Source organism: Oncorhynchus kisutch, linkage group LG13 (genome assembly GCF_002021735.2).
Source record: "Oncorhynchus kisutch isolate 150728-3 linkage group LG13, Okis_V2, whole genome shotgun sequence".
In the NCBI taxonomy this organism is placed as follows: domain Eukaryota; kingdom Metazoa; phylum Chordata; class Actinopteri; order Salmoniformes; family Salmonidae; genus Oncorhynchus; species Oncorhynchus kisutch.
Window position 1 is genome coordinate 57729004 of NC_034186.2, and position 19352 is coordinate 57748355.

General features: G+C 43.2%; 2 protein-coding genes across 3 annotated transcripts in view; both read left to right on the forward strand.

Annotated features, from left to right (window-relative positions):
* The first annotated feature begins 4225 nt into the window (after positions 1 to 4225).
* Positions 4226 to 8564, forward strand: LOC109902120 (persulfide dioxygenase ETHE1, mitochondrial). Its single transcript, XM_020498215.2, has 7 exons — positions 4226 to 4782; positions 5847 to 5991; positions 6104 to 6252; positions 6569 to 6698; positions 7279 to 7368; positions 7751 to 7867; positions 8199 to 8564. The coding sequence occupies exons 1-7, from the start codon at positions 4591 to 4593 to the stop codon at positions 8243 to 8245; spliced, it is 870 nt and encodes a 289-aa protein (XP_020353804.2). The 5' UTR covers positions 4226 to 4590; the 3' UTR covers positions 8246 to 8564.
* A 530-nt stretch (positions 8565 to 9094) lies between these two features.
* Positions 9095 to 19352, forward strand: part of LOC109902119 (pleckstrin homology-like domain family B member 3) — a 28860-nt gene continuing 18602 nt past the window's right edge. Inside the window, exon 1 of one of the 2 annotated variants that reach the window (XM_031786631.1) lies at positions 9095 to 9201. The gene's annotated coding sequence lies outside the window, so the exon portion shown is untranslated. Of the gene's footprint in view, positions 9202 to 10187; positions 10613 to 19352 lie in introns of those variants that run through there. The other variant, XM_020498214.2, reaches the window with a different exon arrangement.

Here is a 19352-nt window from a genome sequence, read left to right on the forward strand (position 1 = left end):
CTGGGGGTGTACCAGTGGGGGTATTCCAGTTACCATCCTCTACACTCTTTGCACTCATGGGGAATCCCACTTACCACTTGGGAATGGGCATACCATCACCACCTCCCAATGCCCATCAGACAGACGCAACCCCAACACCTCGCCCCTCTGAGAGGAATCTAAAGGCCCAACAGCCTCTACCTGAACAGAAGCATGATTTGATCCCCCTACGTCCTCCTCTGAGGTACCCATGGAGGCCCAAACCCCAAAGGTAGTCCCCTCACCCCCCCAACCCCCGGACTTGGCCTGCTCAGAGACCTCCTCGCCCCTCCCTCCCTGTAATCGCCCTCTGGAGGTCCCACAGAGGAAGCCATCTGAAGTGGATGAAGGATCTGTTGGGCTAGCACTCCCCAAAGACTGCCCTGATGAAGAGCCAGGTAGGATACTGTGCCGTATTGGAGAGAGAGACTTGAATACACGGGTGTATTCATTACGGAAACTGTTTACCGTTTATAAACCAAACGGGAGCAAAACAAGAGTTTCTATTGGACAAATTCAGGTAGGTCCCTTCCCGTTTTGTTCCGTTTGCTTCCATTTAATACAAATGTTACAAAGTTTTGCAACAGAATTGGAGTAATGAATATGCCCCAAGTCTTACTAGGCTTTTGGTCGATTATCTTGTGCTCATGTCAAGTTGTGATTTATCTATGCTTTGCTTCCATAGGCACCTAAACAACTTTCACTGTAATGAGATTTTTTTTCTTCATTTTTACATGTAGGTGAATGTACCCTTTAAGTGTCTGTACTTGAGCACCACAGTCCCCCTGGCTGTACCATGAACCTTTCCATGGTTGTATAATACACATTGTTGATTGCATAAATGTTCCAACTCCTTCCTGGGCAACCATGAAAGCTTGCAGACGTCAACCACACAGGGCCAGACATACGTCTTTGAAATGTATTGTTCTTTTCCATGAAGGTTATGCGCATTCTTGTGAAAAGCACTTGAATGTTCAAGGTATCCAAAGAATGCAGCAGTTTATTCCAAATAATGAATATTCTATTCTATTCTATTCTATTCCCTTCTTACTGTGGATCTTGAGCCCCCGCGGTGCACTGGCCCCTCAAGTCTGACAATGTTTACGACCTTCATCGCCGTCTTCATCCTTCTTTGCTATTGTAGGTAACTTCAATGACAATACAGTGCTTGTAGACCCGGGCTGTGTCTGAAAACATCACGAGCATTTTTCACTCAACTCCTCTCAAAGCTCATTGGGGGAGGAGGTCCCTTGCATCCTCTCCTCCAATAAGCTTTGAGAAAGCAAGGATTTTTATGGCATGTAACATTTTCAGACACAATGTCATATCTTAATATATTTACAGTCATTTAGCAGACACTCTTATCCAGGCCGACATACAGGCACCATTAGGGTTACATTGACAGATTTTACAGGCACAATAAGGGAACATCGATTGGTTTTTGACCTAATCAGGTCAGAGATTCGAACCAGCAATCTTTCAGTTCCTGGTCCAGCGCTCTTAACTGCTAGTCTACCTGCCGCCCAAGACGAGCAGCATTTGACAGTACAAAAGGATGCAAGCATTCAACAAACACCCCTTTTACCTCGTCCTCGCTCACTCTCCTTCGCATCGTGTTCGTCTCCTCCTCAGTCAAGTTCCTGTGTTTCCCACCCAACCTGACAGACATTGTGCAGCCATGTGGCGTTAAAGGGAACTGCAGTGTCCCAATGCCAGTCCTGCTGCCCAAGCAACCCATCAACCAGACAGGAAACGTCCGTGCAGGTAATGCCATCCAATCCGCTGATACATCAGAATTGTATAGGTCTTCTTGGTACGTTCAAATGAACAAGCAATCTGTAGACAACTGGCTAAATGACTGGCTATCACACAATGACAATAAGTAACTGATCCCACGAGTCAATATTGTACAAACTGAACAATGTCTTGCATAACCGAATAACGTGTTCAGGTTATGTCTGTGTTGACAGTTCATTTGTTGAAGCACCCATCCCCCATCCCACTCTCCCTCAGGTTGCCTAGGTTCAGTTGGTGCTGGTCGGAAGGCTTGGAGGATTGTCGGGGGGATGTTAGCAGAGGACAAGTGGGGCTGGCAGAGCAGTTTACACTGGAGAGGGAAACGTGTGTGGGGGGGACCATCATCACCCCACGTTGGATCATTACTGCAGCCCACTGCTTCATCCAGTAAGGGGGAGGGAGAGAGAAAAAATGTTTTATTTTTTATTCCGGTGTCCATATTATGACTTCCTCAACAACTCCTTTAGACTCTGAGGCTGTCTTAATATGGAAACTGTACTTATTATATTAGATAATATGTGCCTTCTATTTCCCTGCATTCTCCATACCCCAGGTACAACATGTTGCAGGAGTCAGAGTGGCAGGTGGCTTTGGACACGCTCAGTTTGACGGACACATCAGCGGGCCAACGCTGCAGAGCACTGCAGATCCTCTATCACCCCAGCTTCTCCATAAACAACAACGACTATGACCTTGGGATACTGCGCACCGTGGCTGACATGGGCGGTGAGAAGAATTAATGATGAAGGTTGTTCAGCGGAGGTTATATGGCTATATGTATGGTTACTCCTATTCTGATTTCACCTGCTCCTGTTTGGCATTTGTCATATTCATGGTTTCTCTCCGGCATGAAATCTAACTGACAACTTAACACTATATCAACACAACAAGTATATCAGTTGGTAGAGCATGGTGCTAAGATGGTGGGTTTGATTTTTTTATATTAAAAGTAGAATGTGAAAATACTACCTCTCAGGGCCGCTTTTTGATTTAACCATTGATTCATTGGGTACATGTGAGCTTATCGTCAGTGCAGTACAGTCAATGTGCTGCACAAAACGGAGAAAACTGTCAGAAATGGGGAGGTACTATTTGAACTTGTCTAATAAGAAACTCTTGTTTTCTGTTGCAAAAAGTTTTACTACAGTGTGTCCTAAGGAACATGACCATGGTGTTGTGTTATGTGATGCTTTAGGTGGGGTTCGACCAGTGTGTATGCCCAGTCCTAGAGTCCTTCCTTCCTGGTGCCCCCTGTTGGATCACTGGCTGGGGCTACACTAAAGAGGGGGTGAGCCACGTTCAGAAATATTCTCACACCACTTCCTTATGATTTCAACTGATTGGATGATCACTCTAATTTATTGCGCCTTGTCTTTATCCTCTCCCTTTTCCCCACTTTTTCCATAATCACAGAATGAAGACAATGTTCCCTTCCATCCCATAATCTCATTCAATAACCTGATGATTGTCTCTTCATTCTTTCCCATTATAACATTCCTATTTGTATAATCTCTCCTTTATCTCTCTCCTCTGTCTTTACCCCTCCTTTCTCTACTCCACCTCGGTCTGTCTGCCTCTCTCTCGGGCTCTGTATGGTCTGAGCTGCGACAGGCTCAGGTGCAAGTGATAGCCCAGTCCATGTGTTCCTACCCAAATGTCTATGGCTCCTACCTCACTCACAGGATGCTTTGTGCTGGCACCATGGAGGAAGGAGTGGACTCATGCCAGGTACACACACACACACATACGCACGCAAGCACACACACACACCAAAAACTGCATATATGAATTCATATGTGGTCTTCTCTGGTTTTAAGGGAGACAGTGGAGGCCCACTGGTGTGTGAGACAGGGGAGCGGGACTGGAGGCTGGCTGGGATAGTGAGCTGGGGAGATGGCTGTGGTCGGCCCAACAAACCAGGAGTCTACACCAGGGTCACACAGCTGCTCCCCTGGATGTACAAATATGTAGAGGTACATAGCTACAGTAGATGCACCAGTCACACAGAACTGGGTCAGTGCTTCTCTGAATGTGAAAATGCTCCACTCCATGTTATGATTTTGACTCTTTTACAGGTGGACACATTTGAAGAATCTGGAACCCCAAAAACAATGTATTGTACCTCTGACAGCTAGATTTATTAGCAGCAATATGACCACTTACATTTCTGCAAAATATTAAAGTTTGATGTACTTTTGCTTCACATTCCATTTTTGTATTAAATAAAAATGTCCTTTAATCTGACAATAATTTTATTGAAAGCACATTCTTATTCAAACCATTATATATGGTTAATTACCATACTAATGGATGGATTGTTGGATTCAACTGGGACTGGGTTTGTTTCCTATCTGGAGTTGCTGACAATAGTCACGTAGTGTAAAGTACCTTGTTATATGAATACACATGTGCACAGTCATAGTGACACACCGAACTCTGACCCCCTATCTCTCTGTGTGTGCGCGCGCGCGCGCGCGTGTTGAAGGGTTGACAGCTTGCACATGTCCTCTGCTCTAGTGCTTGGAGGTTCTCAAGGAGTAGGCTCCCTTATCAGATTTATGGGACTTCCTGGATACACTACACATTTATTGCACAATAAGTCAATATAGCTACAACATTTGTGGCAACCATACTTCCACGGCAACGGACAGCTACAGAGGATTGGGGCACAACAAACTAGTCAAACTCGTCTGCTCAGTTTTGGGATTTCTACCCCTGCCCGTCGCCCAGTAGGAAGCCAAAAAAGTGACAGTTAAAAATAACAGTGAAGAAAAAATGTGTTCAGTTGTAAACCGGCTGAAACCTGCGCTGGCCTACACGCTGTGGCTCCAAACAACCGGGTACTCGCGTAAAGTTCCAGCCCACATCGGCCCGGGCTTACGCACGAGCAAGCAGCCTCTGGAATCGGTCATCATACGACCTTACTGCTCCAGGATGGAGTTGGGAAAAGGACCTTTCTTCAGGCAGGTGAGTTAGCCACTGCAATTTATATTTTTTGCTTTTGGCCAAAGTTTGGCATGCGTAAAAGTTCTAGGCTGAAGTTTCAACTGGGTTCCGCCGACTTGTTGAAAATATATATTTTTTAAATTCAGTGCAAGTAATCAAGTATTTTGCAATTGGTCAACATGAGAATTAGGGGGAACGTATTTTCCAGGCATCCTTCGTTATTGCATTGTTTAAAAAAATGTGGAACAATGTAACGTTAGCAAGCTGTAGTAGAGGGGGCGTGTTCAAATCGCCACTCGTATGGAGGACATGTGTTTACACATTTTCTGGCAAAAAAAATCACTAGATTTGTGATAATTCCAATCTAAATAAACCAAACTAAACTAAGATAACCAGGTGAAACCAAGAAAAGCATCGTAGCTAATTACATTATAACACAAGTACCCCATCTTCATGCTTGTGTGACACTTTATATTCTGTATTTCCCCTGATTGTCTGTCTATGCGATTAAAATGTGTGTCAAAGGGGAAATAAAAGTATTGAGAATAACACTGTCTACCGGTGTCCTAGATAGCTAGTTAGCTACCAGTGTCGCCCCCCTATCCTCGTTAACAGAAATACGGGAAAACAGTGCCCGACAAGCAGGGACGAAGGACACTGTCTACCATTACCCTAGCTAGCCACCGGTGTTGTCGCCCCCGCATCTTCTGTGGAGTTTATCCGCGGTTGGCAACTTTATGGTGCATTACCGCCACCTACTGTACATGAGCGCCTCCATACGGGAGTCATAGTTTAAAAATGGACCAATAGAAGGATAAAGAGGGGTTCCTGCAGATGCAGGAATGCCCACATGTGGGACCGCCTCAAAGTATGAAAATCCACCTTGACGGTGACTCTTGACATAGACTTGCAGCCTTAAAACAACAAACCCCTTATCACTATAAGACTACACACCCAGATATTATCATTCTTGATCAATATACAGGCATGATGTGTGTTATGTAATAGAATACTGTACTGCCCCCTCATCGTTTATAACCTATGGTTACTCACTCACCTGTCCTTGCTTGTTCCAACCTTTACAGCTGTTTGAGTCGGTGAGCAGCACCTACACTTATCTGCTGGCTGATACAGAGAGCAGGGAGGCGGTCCTCATTGATCCAGTACTGGAGACAGTGGACAGGGATCTGAAACTCGTAGAGGAACTGGGTTTCAACCTGAAAGTGGCAGGTAACTTGGATGTCTCTAAAACATAGACAAGCACGCGCTCGCTAGCACAGCGCATGACATATGACTCACACTGTACACCCCCCCCCCCCCCCCCCCCCCCCCCACCTATTAGTGAACACTCACTGCCATGCAGACCACATCACAGGCACGGGACAGCTGAAGAACAGGCTGTTTGGGATGAAGAGTGCCATCTCCAAGCACAGCGGGGCCAGTGCAGACATCATGCTATCAGAGGGAGATAAGATCAGCTTTGGCAAACATGTGAGGACAGACCTACCTACAGCTATAGAGCATACAGTATGGGTCTGGGCCTACCCCAATTTGTGTTCACCCAAAATCCCTGGTCCTGGAGAGTCATAGGTTTACAGTTTTTTTTGTTCAACTGAGTAAGAGTGCTGGGCTGAAACAAAAGCCTATACATCATGTACTGTTGCTCTCCAGTACCAGGGTTGCTGTCCACTGCTTTAAATGCTTGGGCCTTATTCACCTTCATCTCTCCTTCACACTCCCTTTCTCCTCTTTACTTCCCCCTCCCTTGTTTTCTGTAATCCCTCTTACTGCCTCTCTCGTCCCTCAGTATCTGACGGTGAGGGAGACTCCAGGACATACAGACGGCTGTGTGACGTTGGTGACAGGGGACCAGAGCATGGCTTTCACTGGGGACACACTGCTAATCAGGGGCTGTGGAAGGACAGACTTCCAGCAGGGTAATGTTAACCTTTTCCACACCACTAAGCTAAACCGAGCAGAGCCAAGACAAAATGTACTGCAATGCACTGGCCTGGTTGGGCATCCACAAGACTGAATCCATGCTGGACATAACAATGCGAAAAGCCAACACAGTACTATAGTGTGACTCAGTCATATTCTCTCAGATTTTTGATCTCTGTGGTGATATATCTAGACATGCACATTATTATCAGGGTATATCACAGACTTTCATCCCTATATGCTATTGTTTCCCAATTCTTTGGTCAGAACTGTTTTTAAACAATGCATGAGAAGTTTGTGGATCATTGCCTCACCCACACTTGTTGCATTGTTTTATGCTTAGTGGACACAATGTGGCAGTATTGTAGACTTTTTTTCCAGTTGTAGTCTGATCTCAAATAGTCACTGAAGCGTAGTTTATGTTCAATAGGATATGCGACGGAAAATGTTTTGGAACGGAAAAACACAAATGAGTGTTTCTTATCAGACAAGTCCAGGTAGTCCCTCCCTGTTTCAGTCCGTTTGTTTCGGGTCCAATGAAAACAAGCCTGATCTGTTTGTTTATCTACTTCCCAGGCTGCTCTAGGAGGCTCTATGAATCAGTCCACCGGAAGATCTTCACATTACCTCCTCAGTGCCTCGTCTTCCCTGCACATGACTACAAAGGTTGACAAGACATCCTCTTTATGCAAAAGTGTTATTGTGTTCCAGTGTAATGTGTATATCCCCTGACCCCTTTCCTTGCAAGATTTCCTTTTTCTACATCTATGCTCTTGGGGATAGTCTCACCAATAATTTCGTACAAGCAGACCCAGAAGGCTTGTATACTCTCGCAGTGCTATGACACTCCTTTCCATAGACTTTACAAAGTTAATTTGTCCAGTGTACTGTACCACCACCCTTCACCATTTGTCTACTTTCATTTTCATCTCTGTTCTCTTCTGAGTCATTCCTAAGCCAGATCAGACCGTGGGTTCTACAGTTGAGTGTAGTCATTGAATCATCATTGTGATGTATTGCTAACAGGTCTGTTAACCCTGTGCTGCAGGTCAGACGGCCTCCACCGTGGGCGAGGAGAGGAGGTTTAACCCCCGCCTGACCAAGACCGTAGAAGAGTTTGTGGACATCATGACCAACCTGAACCTCCCCAAGCCTGCTAAGATCGGTATCTGACACTCTACAGTTATTCTATTACAATAGAAACTGTTGTTGTGTATGATGTAATAATATTATATTACTATAGGGTCTATTAGTATCTAGATTATATGCAACTATTGTGTTACAATAGAGTTATTATCAGTGGTCTTTCACCTCACTTAAACCTTATCACGGGAATGAGCATGACAAAGCTATCCGTGAAGAGATGGCAATATGTTACACATACTGTACTCTTTCAAACTGTCCTTTGCGTATCGATTTGATTACTTGTTAGTGTAAGCTCTCCTTAATTCACTGATAGAAACAAGATGTTGATTTGTTATTTCTCTCTCTGCCAGATATTGCGGTGCCTGCAAACCTGGTGTGTGGACTCCATGAGGTTTGAATGGCAAATCGATTTTAGGATTTCACTTTAAGCACTCTAGGGAGGAAGAGGGAAATGATTTTCACCCAGCCACAACTTAATGTTGTGTATATTTTATTTCCAAGTTGAACATACATTCCTCCTTGTTTGCCTATGGGGAAAAAAGCAGTGGTCATGATTTGGTGGGTGTACATATACTGAAATTGTATAGTAAAATATGCATTAATGATCATTAAACATTGCCATGTACATTGTAACATTTTATAATACAATCTCTTGGAAAAATGTGAACATTAAGATGACCTAGTTTTATATTAAATCAAGGTTGTTCAAATGTAAATGTCTGAATTAACTCTTTCTTTGACTACACCTGTATAAATTGCAGTGTAACTTATCGAAAATGCACTGATAGAAGGTTCCGTTCATGGTTTAGTATTCATGAATGCTGACTGACACAATTGAGCTCTTCCACATGGCCTTTCCAGCATCCCCTAGTCAAGGCAATACACACACACACAGTACTCTGACTGTTGCCAGCCATGGCCGTTTTGCATACCAGGAAAACCTAACTCTTCTATTTTGCATTTGAAATCACTGTGGGCCAAGTTTCCATTGCGAGAGTCCAAAACACGTCATTGCCATGCCTTTGTGTGCTTGTTTCTCTATCTACCTCTTAATTATCCGGTATCATCTTGTTATTCTCTCACCCTCTTTATATAATACCATATTGTAATGTCCTGAATACATCAACATAATCGGCTTAGCCTTAGGATTCCTCTTAGCTGTGTGTCTAGCCTAGTAGCATACTACATTCGTTTTTGTCCCACGCCCCATTGACTAGTCTCTACCTGGTAGACAGGTTTGGGGAGATGGGAGTGTCTGGCTCTGACTCAACCGTGTCTCTGTCTCTGAACCTGCCTGATCATTTCATAATAATGGTCCACTGTGAGCTCAGACTTCTCAGATACTTCTCAAAGGTACTGTACCCTTCCTTCTGTGTGTAAATATTTGAGTATGGTTACCTGAGCAGTTCATGCCTTTGATGCTGTGACAAAAGTGACAGCTTGGTTTTGACTGCATTGAATGACACCGGACACACCATGTGTGAAATGACTGAACTTTTAGGTTTCTACTGTAACCTTCGGATGGAAATAGAGAAGATGTATTCCAAGTGAGAGAAAAAAAGAAAGAACTAGAAGTCTGAAGAAAAATGACAATGTGTTGTTGTCACATACATCTTCACACCACTTCATCTGCCAGCTGTCCCTGTCACCACTAGAGACAAACAGAACATTTACATTAGGCAACTCTTCTTTCACCTACCGCCTGACAGAAACGCCTGCGTTCATTGTTTTGAAATGCACAGGGTGTAACCAGTGTTGCCATCACACCTAAGCCATGTTTTATTTTGTACTTAAAAAATTGAAGCAAAAACATACATAGACAAACAATAGGCAACTTAACATGTTGTTGTGGCAGTGTTTCGCCTGTGAAAAAAAGGCACCATTCTTTTGACTTTGTTGTGCTTTTTACAAGTCACCAGCTGTTCTTTCACCCAGTCTGTACCCTGCCCCTTCCATCTGCTCTCTCTTTTACCCCTTTCACTCTTTGCCCACTCACTGTCTGCTACCAACCCCAACTCCAGGCATTCTCTCTCACCCTGTCCACATGCCCTTGTTTAGGGGAAGACTGAGGGAATAGTCTATGATTACACTATCAGCTCATTGAGACAGAACTGTTAAAGGAGGCAGGGGCTGATAAAGGCCCTTTGGGTATAGTAAAGAGAGTGGAGGAGAGATTTACGTGGCAGCTATTGACGCTTTCCAAGGGCCCTTGGCATTGAGTGACACAAAACCCGCGAGGTGTGTTGGCAGGGTGCCAGGCCAAACTGCTTTTGTATTAGCCTATAGCTAGCCATTACAATGACAAAGCCATGTCGTCGCGGGAAATCCCAGATCAGAGTTCTCATTTCAGTGCGGAGCCCCCTCACGAACAGACCACAGAAACTGTGTAGTCAGTTAGTGACGCGCTCAGGCGCATTTTCACACCAACTTTGTGTCGGTCAGTGTGCCCGCCTCACATGCATTCCATTTCACCTGTTGACGACATCTCACTACGATCTGTCATTTTCACTGGGAGAGAGAGGAGAGAGGAAAATATAGACATCAAAGGTATTCAGACGGGATATGACAGCAAACAGAAACTCTGAAAGTTATCTGGATATAGTTCGTATGATTGAAAGCGAAAGCGCGCGCCCGGTCCAAACCCATCACTTCTTTATTTAGTCACTCTTGTTTTTATGAGCGTCTATTTTCTTCAAATTCAGCGACAAGAATACACGTTCCTCACAACAAAAACGCATTTGAAGAGAGAACGGCATATTCTCAGGTAAGGCATTAGTTCTGTGTTTCTGTTCTGTGTCGCTGTAGTTTGATACATTGTAGCTGGTGAATGATCGCGATTTGATAACGCTAAGATTATTATTATTCCGCAGTAGCTACCTACAGTGTAAGTGGTCGTCTGTTTATACATGAACTTCATTGGTGTCATGAGAAGGAATGGTCACTTTGAACTTGACAGAGCATGTAATAAATGGAACACAGTATCTCTGATTATGTTTACAGAAAGCCAGTAGACTACTGTAGCCTACTTTCTAAACTATTTTTATAAGTCAACGATAGGCCTATGCCATTTATATAAATGGACTACAGTAAATAGTACAGCTATCATTAGTCTGTTAGTTCACACCAAGCCAAATAGCCTACTTTTTAAAAAACTATTTATGCAAGTTGTGGACATGCTATAACTTAAAGAACAACTTTTTGGGGAGTTTAGTAGTTTTTAAAATGTCAGAATGCTTGGTTGTATGATTATGAACATCCAGATACTCAAGATTCTATGACAACATTCTATTTGATTACCCAATATTCAGGACTTTGTGCTTGAGCATAAGTAGTTAGATGGGCTAAACATGTCCTCCAGGCCTATAGCTTTTCAATGTATAATTTTCACTGTGAAACGATGAGAGGACCATATCTGGTTCTAATTCAAACATGTTTTTCTTAATGTCCCAAACCTCCTTTCCCATGGCATTGTTTTCCTCAGTTTATGTAAACTCACATTTGTTTACCAGACTCTTCTGATAAATGTGGTTTATCATTGTTTATCATTTCCATCGGGCGCATCGTGTAAACAAAGGAGAGGGGAAGTATAGGATGACGCTGACAGAGGTGGAGAGAAAATATTGCCTGGGTGGGTAGCCGTCAGGGGAGTCGGGAGCACATATCTCTCTTCTGTGTTCAATCTCTCCTTCTTTCTTTTTCTCTCACGCCCCTTTTTGGCTGCACTTGTACAGACAGCTCTAGATCTGGGACCTAAGCCTGTCATTAATGGGCCGTTATTTCGCTGACCTCAGAACGGAGAGATTTGCTCAGCCCACTGGAATCTCTGATAATGTTGTTGAACTAGCATATATTCAACGTCTGTGTAATTAGTGGTGTCTTCGGACCATTCCAGTCCGTTTTGCAGTGTTGAAATATGCACAAGTCACATTTGTATGAATTATTCTATTAATGCAGTGGTATCATAGTGTGATAATCTACTTTATTGGAGAAACAATTAGGCCTATAGGGTATCTTACTTGCTAATTAACTTACAGGAAATACAACTAATCATCTTCCCTAACAATCAATGATCCTAGCTTTTATTTTAATCTTCAACCCTTTGGTCCCCTAAAAACAAAAAAAATGTATTCCCCAACAGTAGCCAGTTGGCTCAGCTACAGTATCATTCTAGGAGTCTAACAATAGGCCTATCTGCCCTCACACCTAGAAGACAGTTAGTCATGATATCTCACCTCTCATCTGACAGACAGACTGACCCCTCACAATGCTGTCCAGCCTAGGTTGTATTCACTTGGTACCAAAGGGGAAAAAACAGACTGAAGTGGGGAGGGACTTCCTGGACTTATTAAATAAGAAACGCATGTTTTTAAAACATGTTTGGGTGCCCTAATGAATATTACCCTGGTTCCTCTCACCTGCTCTTCCTGCTCAGGCCCCAGTGTGGTAATGACAGTTTCCTCTCTCAGCCCATAGTCCCCCTGTAGTGGGCTCTGTCATAGCTCTGAGGTCATACAGCTCAGACTGGTCACCATGTATTCCTGGGAACCTGATGTGTCAGGACACAGCGTGGTGATGACAACTTCCTGGTAGCCCTCCTTAGACTACTGTAGCCCTCCATAGACCACCGAAGCATTGCTAAGTGGGCTCTGAGGTCATACAGCTGAGACTGGAATGGTCACTACCCACTGGGCATACACTGGTTGAATCAACATTGTTTTCACATATTTTCAATGGATTTACATCGAACCAGGAATAGAAGTTGAATTGACGTCTGTGCCCAGTGGGTAGGGTCCAAAATGGCATCATATTCCCTATATGGTACACTACTTTTGACCAGGTCAAAGGTGACCATAGGGTGTCATTTCTGACATACACAAATCTATCATGGCGTCGGAGAGGATGGCTGCTGTTTTATTGGCGTTTAACCAACCGTGCTATTTTGTTTGTTTTTTCACATTGTTTGTAACTTATGTTGTACATAATGTTGCTACAGTCTCTTATGACTGAAAATAGCTTCTGGACATCAGAACAGCGATTACTCACCTTGAATTGGGTGAATAATTTTTCTTTAATGAGTCGGACGAGAGGGATTTACCTCAGACACCTGAACAGGCCCTCATCCCCGTCATTCGCAGGAGAAAGAGATGGAGATTTTGCGGAAGGAGATCGGGGTGCCTTGTGAGGATCAGGTGAAGAGTGTCTAATCTGCCTTTGCCATCCGTACTATTAGCCAACGCACAATCACTGGAAAATAAACGGGACAAACTAAAAGCATGTATAAGCTACCAACGGGACATTAAAAACTGTAATATCTTATGTTTCACAGTGTCGTGGCTGAACGATGACATTAATAAAATACAGCTGCCGGGTTATATGCTCTATCGGCATGATAGAATAGCAGCCTCTGGTAAGACAAGGTGTGGCAGTCTATGTATATTTGTAAACAACAGCTGGTGCACGATATCTAAGGAAGTCTCAAGGTTTTGCTTGCCTGAGGTAGAGTATATCATGATAAGCTGTAGACCACACTATCTACCTCGAGAATTTTCATCTGTATTTTTCGTAGCTGTCTACATACCACCACAGACCAATGCTGGCACTAAGACCGCACTCAATGAGTTATACCGCCATAAGCAAACAGGAAAACGCTCATCCAGAAGCAGCGCTCCTAGTGGCCGGGGACTTTAATTGCAGGGAAAATAAATTAGTTTTACCTCATTACTATCAGCATGTTAAATGTACAACCGGGGGGGGGGGGGGGGGGGCTCCAGATCACCTTTACTCCACACACAGAGACGCGTACAAAGCTCTCCCTCGCCCACCATTTGGAAAATCTGACCATAATTCTATCCTGATTCCTGCTTACAGGCAAAAATGAAAGTAGGAAGCACCAGTGACTCGATCAATAAAAAAGTGGTCAGATGAAGCAGATGCTAAGCTACAGGACTGTTTTGTTAGCACAGACTGGAATATGTTCCAGGATTCTTCCATCTTCCGAACATTGTATTTTTTTCTGTTGTATTCGGCGCATGTGACAAATAACATTTGATTTGATTTTTGATTTGATATATAGTGCATTGCTTTTCGAACAATAAAGGAAATCGAGTGCCATTTTGGACGCGTCCTAGTTATTCCAGGGAACCTGATCTGTCAGATGTCACAATGTGCTCATGGCTAACAGGTCCGGTGGGGGTTGGATGGTTCTGCTGTAATCCTCTGGAGAGTACTAGAGACCTGAGCAATACAGTAGCTGTAGTCTATGGAAATGCCCTTCATTGTTACTGATGTAAATGTACTTCATTGTTACAATTGACCGCTATTGACATTCTGGGCTAGCCCATTGTGAAGCCGACAGACTAGTCGGTTTGAATGGAGCACAATTCATCACAATCAGTATGTTGATTACATACTTGTCCCTCAATATGCAGAATGGCATACACGGATGACAGTACGTTTCATTTGGACTCAAGGAAGAGATACACTTTAGCTACTTGAATTGATGGTGGGTTATGGATGTAACATTGTAACACCTGATGCCTTTCTTGAGGATAGTGCAGCAAAGTGCTCACCAATGCAGAAAATTCAGGTGTTTTTATGTTTCTCAGGTGACAGCAGCTTTTGCTCAATATCAGCCAGACAAATGTTAAAGGCACAGTCCATACATTTGATTTTCACCCTGAAATTCCCTGGAAAACTCTGGGGGATGTGTTTGCTAGTGTACCCTTCTTAAAAAACTAAGAGTAAGACAAATATGACCAAACATGTACAAATAATATACTTATACTTATTGGTGTAAAAGGTTTTGTTTGTTTGTGCTTATACTTGGTCTGGCCACCAGGGACAGTGAGAGTGTGGACTGTATCTTTAATTGAATGTTTAATTGAACCCCTAGCAGGACAGTTGTGTTCATGTGTTGTGTGTGTAACATTTTTCCCTGGTGCCCTTGCTTTGAACACATAGTGAAAACAAACCCTCTGCATTCAGGCACGCATACGGCATGCCATACTTAAGTATTTTGTTTCCTAAGTTTGTCCCGCTACAGTGCCTTGCAAAAGTATTCACCCCCTTTGGTGTTTTTCCTATTTTGTTGCATTACAACCTGTAATTTAAATAGATTTCTATTTGGATTTCATGTAATGGACATACATAAAATAGGCCAAATTGGTGAAGTGAAAAAAATAACTTGTTTCAAAAAATTCTAAGAAATTTACAAAACGGAAAAGTGGTGTGTGCATATGTATTCACCCCCTTTGCTATGAAGCCCCTAAATAAGATCTGGTGCAACCAATTACCTTCAGAAGTCACATAATTAGTTAAATAAAGTCCACCTGTGTGCCATCTAATTGTCACATGATCTGTCACATGATCTCAGTATATGTACACCTGTTCTGAAAGGCCCCAGAGTCTGCAACACCACCAAGCAAGGGGCACCACCAATCAAGCGGCACTATGAAGACCAATGAGCTCTCCAAACAGGTCAGGGACAAAGTTGTGGAGAAGTACAGATCAGGGTTGGGTTATAAAAAAAGATCAGAAACCTTAAACATCCTACAGAGCACCATTATAATCCATTATTAAAATATGGAAAGAATATGGCACCATAACCAACCTGCCAAGAGAGGGCCGCCCACCATAACTCACGGACCATGCAAGGAGGGCATTAATCATAGAGGCAACAAAGAGACCAAAGATAACCATGAAGGAGCTGCAAAGCTCCACAGCGGAGATTAGAGTATCTGTCCATAGGACCACTTTAAGCTGTACACACCACAGAGCTGGGCTTTACGGAAGAGTGGCCAGAGAAAAGCCACTGCTTATAGAAATAAATAAGCAAACATGTTTGGTGTTGTCCCAGAGGCATGTGGGAGACTCCCCAAACATATGGAAGAAGGTTCTCTGGTCAGATGAGACTAAAATGGAGCTTTTTTGCCATCAAGGAAAACGCTATGTCTGGCGCAAACCCAACACCTCTCATCACCTCGAGAACACCATCCCAACAGTGAAGCATGTTAGTGGCAGCATCATGCTGTGGGGATATTTTTCATCGTCCGGGATTGGGAAACTGGTCAGAATTGAAGGAATGATGGATAGCGCTAAATATAGGGAAATTCTTGAGAGAAACCTGTTTCAAGCTTCCATAAATTTGAGACTGGGATGGAGGTTCACCTTCCAGCAGGACAATGACCCTAAGCATACTGCTAAAGCAACACTCAAGTGGTTTAACGGGAAACATTTAAATGTCTTGGAATGGCCTATTCAAAGCCCAGACTTCAATCCAATTGAGAATCTGTGGGAGGACTTACAGATTGCTGTACCCCAGCGGAACCCATCCAACTTGAAGGAGCTGGAGCAGTTTTGCCATGAAGAATGGGCAAAAATCCCAGTGGCTAGATGTGCCAAGCGTATAGAGACATACCCAAAGAGACTTGCAGCTGTAATTGCTGCAAAAGGTGGCTCTACAAAGTATTGACTTTGGGGGGGTGAATAGTTATGAACGCTCAAGTTTTTTTTTTTTTTGTCTTATCTCTTGTTTGTTTCACAGTTTTTTTTATTTTGCATCTCCAAAATGGTAGGCATGTTGTGTAAATCAAATGATGCAACCCCCCCCACAAATCCATTTTAATTCCAGGTTGTAAGGCAACAAAATAGGAAAAATGCCAAGGGGTGAATAATTTCGCAAGCCACTGTACATAGCCTAGCTCTTGTCACTTGTTTTGATTGTGAATGTACGTATGGTTCTGAATAGGCTACACAGTGCTTAGCCTACTTTTTATTTGTAATTTCTCTATACAATTATATTGGGGAACTATGGTCACAGTCAGTGTGACTCTGTGAGACACAGGCACATGCCCTTCCAGTCTTAGTGTTTTTGAAAAAAATAAAAAATAAATGTCATTGTTGTTCTGAAACCAATGCCTGCAAGTTGTTGTTAAATTCATGTGAAATTTGTGTCATTTAATTACCTGTTAAGATGTTGCTGTCTATTGCTTAAATGGCAGGTAGCCTAGTGGTTTGAGCGTTGGGCTAGTGACCAAAAGGTTGCTAGAGCGAATCCCCGAGCTGACAAGGTAAAAATCTGTCATTCTCCCCCTGAGCAAGGCAGTTAACCCACTGTTCCTAGGCTGTCATTGTAAATAAGAATTTGTTCTTAGCTGATTTGCCTAGTTAAATAAAGGTTCATTCAAAAATGTAACTGAATAATCAAAGTCATAATTGCTCAATTCATTTTTTTGTACAGCTTTGACAGTGCTACTGATAGTAGTGGTGGTGCTTGGCTTGCAAGTGAAAATTCAGAACACACAACATTCTATATATATATATTTTTTTTACCTTTATTTAACTAGGCAAGTCAGTTAAGAACAAATTCTTATTTTCAATGACAGCCTAGGAACAGTGGGTCAACTGCCTGTTCAGGGGCAGAACGACAGATTTGTACCTTGTCAGCTCGGGGATTTGAACTTGCAACCTTCCGGTTACTAGCCCAACGCTCTAACCACTAGGCTACCCTGCCGACGTGTCAAATTAAAAGCTTATTTAATGTGAAATAGTGTTATTTGACATGTATCTCTTTTGACACGCAAAGACCCAAACAGAACTCCATAGTATGTCGTGAAGCTAAAAGCAGTGACGCTATTACTGTGTAACTCCAGTAGGGCAACATCTGAACAATAGTGCACTTGGTAACGTTAGTGTGTACCAGTGCTCACCAGTCGCGAAAGCCAACGTCACCCACGACAGTGAATGGTTAATTGTTAAGGGCAATGAATACCATTATCTTGGCGTTAATGGATTTCGCCTTTGCGTTGTCTTGCTGAAAATTTCTGCTCGACTTGTTTACTGCTCGATTCACACAGCAAACATTGTGGACTAGGTTAGGAATTCTATGTTGCACCTGTAGCGTAACATTTTACGTGGCGTCATTACGTCACGTACCTATGTTATATTGTAATGCACATCAGCTTTGACATCGTTTTTCACATAGGCGTTAAACTAGACATCGGGCCGATTACTGATGTTGGCATTTTTAGCTAATATCATCCGATTCCGATATGTTCACCGATGTATCGTGCATCCCTAATTGTAGGACTACTGCTGTATTCTGCTGTCACTGAGTTGGTCAAATGATTCTCCATGTACATGAACATCTTCCATGAACGTTCCAACACAAGACAAAATGGCCACCATCAAATGATCAAACAGAGTTTGTTGAACTGTATATCTATGACTGTGGCTGCAGCCTGTCCTCTTCAGATAGTTAAGGCTGATAGGCCGACACATGAGCGTTGTCACCCAGTAAGGGGGTTGATGATGATTCCATCAGCTGAAGTTTAACAGGATCCAAACCTGACCTCAAGTGGTCAAAGGAGCTAGAGGAAGAACATTAGCTCGTACACACACACACACACACACACACACACACACACACACACACACACACACACACACACACACACACACACACACACACACACACACACACACACACACACACACACACACACACACACACACACACACACACACACACAAATCAGTATCCTATGGCTGCTACCAATAATAGCCCCTCAGGGATGAATACAGTTGATTGAATTGAATCACAGTCCTGTAATCCTGTTAACACAGGTGGGTCAAGAGTGAACAGGCTTCCACTTCTTTAGATATGATTGCATATTACCAACTGCAGTGAGAGGGAGGGACAAGTATGAATGAACTCCAATTGTGTACTTTCTTCTCTCTCTCTCTTTCTGTGTGTTTGTGTGTCGGTAGTAAGGATTGTGGAATCGAATTATTGTGGAATCCTTGCTTCTGTTCGTGTATGATCGATCACTGTTGAGAGGGCGTGTGTGTTCTTGTGTGTGTACTAGGGGTATGATGCTTCAACTGTTGCTGGTTACTGCTGAGTGGAGGGGAAAGATTAGCACTACAGTGTGAGAGATTGAGTGAGTGAGTCTTCAGACCTCGGACTTGAGGGTTACGCATTGTGTCACCTCCAGATAGGACAGTAGTTGTATAACACACACTAGAGCTGGGGCCATGAACTGAAAATGATCGACACGACCATACCGACCATGCTGATATTGTTCATTGCGATAAGTAGTCTATACTAGAGAAGTTTGAAATGAAATACATTTAGTTAATATGTGTGATTGTTAATGGGACACGTGATGCTACAACCATCAAACTAGTAGTAGTAGTTTAAAGGGTAATACAAAAAACTGGTGCACATTAATGTTATAAACTTATCAATCTATTTATCGGTATCGCATCAGTTCAGGAAATTTTGCGCAATTGGATCGCACAGCTTTAACACTCACACACACACACACACACACACACACACACACACACACACACACACACACACACACACACACACACACACACACACACACACACACACACACTCACACTCACTCTCACACACACTCACACTCACACTCACACACACACTCACACTCACTCACACACACACACACACACACACACACACACACACACACACA